Consider the following 6,991-nt stretch of genomic DNA (forward strand, 5'->3'; position numbering starts at 1 on the left):
GGTCTGCTGTCCACACTTGCTTAGGGACTTAGCCGGACTCCCCAGGACCCTGGTGTGCCCCGTGTGGACCCAGGGCTGCCCACCACGGGGCCAGTTCTCTGCCCCGAGCACTCGTTTCCTTCTGTGAAAGCAGAATGACGGTGGCCCCGGCCTCAGCCGTGGGTGACTGTACCGGCCCCACGTGCTCACCCCACCCCCGACATTTCCTGGGCGCCACTGAAGGTGGAGCCCGAGCGCCCACCAGGCCGGACGGCCCGTGGTCCCGCAGTGCCACCTAGTGGTGTGCGGGCTCCATCCACCCCGTGAGCCACGAGGCCCCCTCCCGGGGAGGATGTGGGGAGCACACGCAGTGAGTAAAGCGCAGAGGCCGGCCGCGGGCCAGGTCCTGCCCAAGCATCTTGCGAGCCTTAAATCAGCCAGGCCCCAAAACCCCCCGAGGTCGTTGCTTTTCTTCCCATTTCTCAGATGAGGACCCTGAGGCTCAGAGAGGATAAGCCCAGCCCAGCTCCCACAGCTACAGTGGCGCAAGCGGGCTTGAGCCCAGGGTCTCGCTTTTGTCTAGTGCCCCTTCGTCCTGCCTTTCCTACACCTGGCGGAACAGCTTACGGCTGTGAGGGGGAGAGGGGCTGCTGGGTGTCCCCCACGGCCCTCCGGCTGCACGAGGACGGGTGGGTGGCGGGAGGGTGTTTCGCTCTTTCTAGATTGTTTGTACCGAGGGAGCGTCATGCCAAGCCCCGAGCTCAGAGCCCACCTTTCTGGGCGGACCTCCCCAGGTCTCGGGTGCTTGACACCCAGGTGAGGGGAGGGGTCGGCACCAGGCTCAGGCTCCTCCCATTTAGTGCGCAGAACATCTGCGGGGCTCCTGGAAGTGCCCCCCAAGCCAGGCAGCAGCTGGCGACTGAGGAGACGCCGCGCGGGGAGGGGCCCAGCCGCCGGCGCCCCGCCGACCTCACGGCTTCTGTGCCCCCGCCAGGCCCTGCCCTACGTCGCCCTCCTGATCGTGATGCTGTTCTTTATCTACGCCGTCATCGGGATGCAGGTACGCCCGGCCCCCAGCCCGCATCCCCTGACACCCGGCCCTCCTTCTGAGGCTGGAAAGGTCACCGGAATTGGACCTCTCCCCCCACCCCCGCGGTGTCCTGGGGGCACACAGCTCTCAGACCCTCTCTCCCCGTTGCCCCTGGCCCAGGTTCCACTCTCTATAGGGAAAAACTCCCCCAAGTTATGTGAAGGGCCTATTTGTTAATTATTCCTCAATAAAGTATTTTTTAAAGAGGCAAGAAAAATAGTCTCAAGAATCTGCAGCCAAAAAGAAAGGAAAAAGAAAGAGGAAGGCCAGCGAGCCTTGTCCCTGCACAGACGCAGGGTCAGGGTCTCAGCCTCCACGCCCTCTCAGCCCCCCTCCCGCTGGGCCCAGGGCCCCTCGCGAGGGCCGAGGGCACTTTTCTTCGATGCTTGTCCCGAGTGGGGTCCTGGGATCAGGGGCTGGACAGGGCAACAGGTACCTGGCCCCGCGAGGCCTTCCAGGTCACAGAGGGGACTCTCTTCAGCTCATGGGCCAGCCCATCCAGGGTGGACTGTGACCCCTGAAGAGACCACTGAATGATGGGTGGGAACCAGGACCCCTCTGTCCACAGCTCACAGACCCCGTCCTCTCCCCCTGCCAGGTGTTCGGGAAAATCGCCCTGAATGACACGACAGAGATCAACAGGAACAACAACTTCCAGACCTTCCCCCAGGCCGTGCTGCTGCTCTTCAGGTGAGTGTGCACACAGGTGCGGACAGGTGCACACGGGACACCTGCTCGGCACGGCCCTGGCCTGGGCGCACGACGAGAGCTGGGGCTGGGGGACCGGGAAGCCTTCCTTTCACTGTCATTTATAACGACTGGACGTGGCCCCTGCCGCTGACCCTGGAAGCCAGTAGGGGATCAGAATCGAACTCCAAGAGCACCCTGGTTGGAAGCCGAGCCAGGCCTGCAGAAACACTCGCTATGTGACCTTGAGTGACCTTGAGCGAGACAGCAGATGACTCCGAGCCTCAGTTTCCTCCTCAGACAAGCCCAGCTGCCAGAGTTGGTGCCACTGTCTGTTTCAGTGGTTCCGTCCACGGCACTTAGGTCCCCCCGTGGCTGAGCCGGCGCCAGCCTTCACCCTCTGGGGAGGCCGTGGCCACAGGTACAGCTGGGGGAGGGGTGTGTCCCGCCCGACCCCGAGGGAAGGAGTCCGTGCGGCAGCCCCGTGTCCTTCCTCCTCTGGATCCCAGTGACCCCCTGGGCTGCCCCTCCCCTGGCTCGTCTCACCATCCAGCTCGTCACAGCCTGGGCTCTGGGACCCCCACCTGGTCCAGGGCTGGTGGTGATGAGAAGTGTTTACTCAGTCCCTGGTGATGCCTAGATTCCATTCCAGCACCTGTACTCTCCATGCTAAGGTGCTGGGAGAGGCACTGAGCCCTTACCGGCCCCTGGGCTTCTTTCCGAAGATCCAGGGACCCTCCGCATCAAATAACCCCACCTTCACTATGCTCTGAGGAATCCTTTCCCCACATCCAAGCCCACAAATCATTATTGCTCAAAATGAGTTCAGTCAGAATGGCAGTCCCCTTAAATATCAGTCCGACATCACCCTCCCACAGGTGGTAGCCAGGAGAACACGGGGCCATCGTAAACCACAGCCTCACAGCAACGTTTACACCTGAGCCGCATATAAATATGGGATTTGGACACACGTGGGCCAGGGCACATGGGTCTCCCCTCTCCTTTCCTAAAGTCCTTGACGACAGGAGATAGTTTGTAAAAGAATAAGGAAGGATAAAAGCCAAGAAAGAGTGCCATTTTGAGCCAGCAGTGCTGAGGAAGTCTTCAGCAGAGGCAGGCAGATGGGATTCAATGGACAAAGGACCAGGTTCGGAGGAAAACACATCCCAAAGCAGGTGAGCCTGTGAAGGAGCGAGAGCAGCCAGGGCCTCCCCAAGCTCAGGGTCCACAGGGGCCAGGCACCAGGACAGCTGGTGACCCGCGTTGGGAGAGCGTTTGCTGATGCCCACAAGCTGAAAACAGAACCCTGCCACCACAGCCTGGGCTTTGGGGTCTAAGAAGTAAAGCAGGGCCCCAAGGGAAGCCACCCTTTAAGAGAAGCTACCTGTCCACCCCACCTGGCAGCACATCTTGTCTTGTCTTCCATGGTCCCCAGAGATGCTCCTGCAACGAGAGCTTGATCCACAGAGTTGCGTACTGGGCTCTCGATCACAAAGAGCAGTAACAGTCACCCCAAAGTACTGGGGGAAAATCAATGTCAAAAAAGAAGTCACCACACTCACCTAACAGATGAATGAACACATCAGGAGGAAAAGAATAGGGAGAGGAAAAATATTTGACAATAAGCATCATTTGTGTCTTTAGAGAGATTATAGAACCTGACACATCTGTCGACTTAGAAAGGAGTGAGGGGAGGAGGAGAAGCCATTATTAATCAGAACAAATTAAAGAGAGAATTAAATTTAATTAAAGAGAGAACTCAGAAAACATACAATTGTTAAAATATTTATTTATTTATTTATTTATTTATTTATTTTTGGCTGCACTGGGTCTTCACTGCTGCACGCGGGCTTTCTCCAGCTGCAGCGAGTGGGGGCTACTCTTCGTTGTGGTGCACGGGCTCTAGGCGTGCGGGCTTCAGTAGCCGTGGCGCACGGGCTTAGTTGCTCCGCGGCCTGTGGGATCTTCCCGGACCAGGGCTCGAACCCGTGCCCCCTGCATTGGCAGGCGGATTCTTAACCACGGTGCCACCAGGGAAGTCCCAGTTGTTGGAATTTTTTTTTCTTTTTTTTTCTTTTTTTTCTGCAGTACACGGGCCTCTCACTGTTGTGGCCTCTCCCGTTGCGGAGCACAGGCTCCGGACGCGCGCAGGCTCAGTGGCCGTGGCTCACGGGCCCAGCCGCTGCGCGGCATGTGGGATCTTCCCGGACCGGGGCACGAACCCGTGTCCCCTGCATCGGCGGGCGGACTCTCAACCACTGCGCCACCAGGGAAATCCGGAATATTTTTTAAGTGGACATAGCTCAAGAAGGAATTAATGATCTGAAAGACCAAGCCAGGAATTGTCTCAGTGTACAGCCAAAAGGACAAAGAGATTGATACAAAAGTTTACACATGGAGGATAGAGCCAGAAAATCCCATCTTTGTGATACAAACTGAGACAAAAAAGCACTGAAAGAATGGAGAGAAGGACATACAGGAATGAGCAAAGAAAATTTCAAATGAAGATACATGCCGTCAGATTGAAAGGCCTAGTAAGTGCAGAACAGGTTAATCCAGAAGACCCGTAGCTAGACGCATGATGAAGTTTCAGAAAACCAAGAGTAAAGAAAATATCCTAAAAGCTTCCAAAGAGGAAAAGTCAATTACTTTCAGCAGTATCAACTGTCATTAGAATTCTCCTCATCATCTACTGTATAACAGCAGACAAAGGAGTAAGACATCTAGGATTAGGAGGGAAATGTATTACCGAACCTAGACTCCTATAATGCAGCCTAATCAGCATTTAAGTAACAGAGCAAAATAAAGATGTTTCCAGAAGTGTAAGAACCCAGGAAGTTTACCTTTTTTTTTATTACACAAGGATGTATTTCCACACAATGAAAGATTAATCTAAGAAGTCGAGTGGGCAGAGAAATGCTATGAGTAAAGAACCACTGAAGTTCATAGTTCTGAGCTGTCGGCAAAGAAATTACAAATCTCCTGTTAATTCTAAATAATTGTTAAGGGAAAGTATATCTAAAACCTTGAATGCAATTTGGAAGTAAAATCCCATATTATCTCAACAAGGCAGGAATGATGAGAAACATGAAAGTGTGTGAAGATTCTCCTCCTGTTTGGGGAGAAAAATAGATACTGTTCAACTCTGTGCATGGGGAGGGGGACGTGCGTATAAACGGATGTTAAATATTTAAAAGTCAACCGTTAGAAAAACAGAAATGGGCTAGTACATTCTAGACCACTAGAAGAAAAACAAAGAAAACCTTAGCAATTCAGCAAAAGGAAGGAAAGACGAAAGAAGGCAGGAAAGAAAGAAAATTAAAACATAAAGTGACAGGAAAGAAAACAAAGATATTAATAATCACTAAAAATTAAAATCTTCTATTAAAAGATACTCTAATCTTGGCTTTAAGAAATCTAGCCGTAGCCTGTTTATAATAGATGGGGTAAAATAAAATGACCTAAAGAGAACAAAAATAAAGAAACAGAAAAAGAATACCAGACAATGCTTACCTAAGAAGTAGGTATAGTAATAGCAGCATCAGAAGAAATAAAATTCCAGGTGAAAAAAGGCATTAAACAGGACAAAGAAGGATATTTGATATTGATAAAAGGTATAATCCATCGAGAATATATAACAATCATTAAAGCACGTAAGCCTAACAATACAGTTTGGAAATATGTCAGTCAGACACGGATAGAACAATAAGGAGAAAATTCATACACACACACTCACACGAAGTGGGAGACTTTGATACAGTGTGTAGAAAATGACAGATCATACCTGTGTATGTATACCTGAATCACTCTGCTGTACACCTGAAACAAACACAACATTGTTAATCAACTACACCCCAATATAAAATAAAAAGTTAAAACAAAAATCTAAACTATAGGAAACTACCAAAAAAAGAAAAAAAAATGACAAGTTAGAACAAAATAGAAGAAAGGGCAAAGAACATCTAAACAATGCAATTAACAAACGTCATCTAATAAATTTATACTCAACAAATGGCAAAAAAACAAAGTTCTTTTTAAGCTGCAGAAGGATTCATAAAAATTAGGCAAGATTTAAGTCACAAAGAAGAATTCAATAAATTCGAAAACTTCTCTGACTTCAATACATAAAAAATTAGGAACCATAAAACCAAGAGCCCCTCCAAAATCTGTTCACTTAAATGTTTAGAGCCACTCTTCTAAATAACTCACAGCTGAGGCTACAAACTACTCAGAGATGAGAATGTGAACACACTATATCTTCCTTTTTTTTTTTTTTTTTTTTTTTTTTAACTGAGACCGCCTCGCCTGGGCCTGAGATTGTTTGGTTTATTTCTTTTTTTTAAGATTTATTTATTATATTTATTTATTTATTTATTATTTATTTATTTTTGGCTGCTTTGAGTCTTAGTTGCAGCACACGGGATCTTTCGTTGTGGAACACAGGCTTCTCTCTAGTTGTGGCGTGCAGGTTTCTCTTCTCTAGTTGTGGCGTGCAGCCTCCAGGGCGCATGGGCTCTGTAGTCGTGATGCGGGTTCCAGAGCACGTGGGCTCTGTAGTTTGTTGCACGCGGGCTCTAGTTGAGGCGTGCAAGCTCAGTAGTTGTGGCGCACGGGCTTAGTTGCCCTACGGTATGTGGGATCTTAGTTCCCTGACCAGGGATCGAACCCATGTGCCCTGCATTGCAAGGCGGATTTTTTACCACTGGACCACCAGGGAAGTCCCACGCTATATCTTAAATTTATGAGATGCACCAGTAAGCCAAAGGACAATTCAGAGCCAAAATTAACTTTTTTTTTTAGTTTACACTAAATAAACGAATAAATGGGAAAAGAATAGGAAAATAACCCCAAAGTGTGAAGAAATGCATTTATTAAAATAAAAACAGAAATTAATAAAATATAAAACAAAAACATTCCTCAATAAACCCTAAAACAGGGCTTCCCTGGTGGCGCAGTGGTTGAGAGTCCGCCTGCCGATGCAGGGGACACAGTTTCGTGCCCTGGTCTGGGAAGATCCCACGTGCCGCGGAGCCGCTGGGCCCATGAGCCATGACCACTGGGCCTGCGCGTCCGGGGCCTGTGCTCCACAACAGTGAGAGGCCCGCATACCGCAAAAAATAAAAATAAAAAAATAAATAAAATAAAATAAACCCTAAAACTGATTCTTTGAAAAGACCAATAAATAGACAAACTTTCATCAAATTCAATTTTTTTAAAAAGACGCAACAGCAGGAA

General features: G+C 49.6%; 1 protein-coding gene across 2 annotated transcripts in view; it reads left to right on the forward strand.

Moving 5' to 3' along the window:
* Window positions 1-6,991, forward strand: part of CACNA1C (calcium voltage-gated channel subunit alpha1 C) — a 435,574-nt gene that overhangs the window by 405,328 nt on the left and 23,255 nt on the right. For both annotated transcript variants that reach the window (XM_007469483.1, XM_007469484.1), the window contains exons 32-33: window positions 974-1,039; window positions 1,668-1,759. In XM_007469483.1, coding sequence (XP_007469545.1) covers window positions 974-1,039; window positions 1,668-1,759 — 158 coding nt within the window. The remainder of the gene's footprint in view (window positions 1-973; window positions 1,040-1,667; window positions 1,760-6,991) is intronic.

This window comes from Lipotes vexillifer, unplaced genomic scaffold (assembly GCF_000442215.2).
Source record: "Lipotes vexillifer unplaced genomic scaffold, Lipotes_vexillifer_v1.1 scaffold395, whole genome shotgun sequence".
Taxonomy (NCBI): Eukaryota; Metazoa; Chordata; class Mammalia; order Artiodactyla; family Lipotidae; genus Lipotes; species Lipotes vexillifer.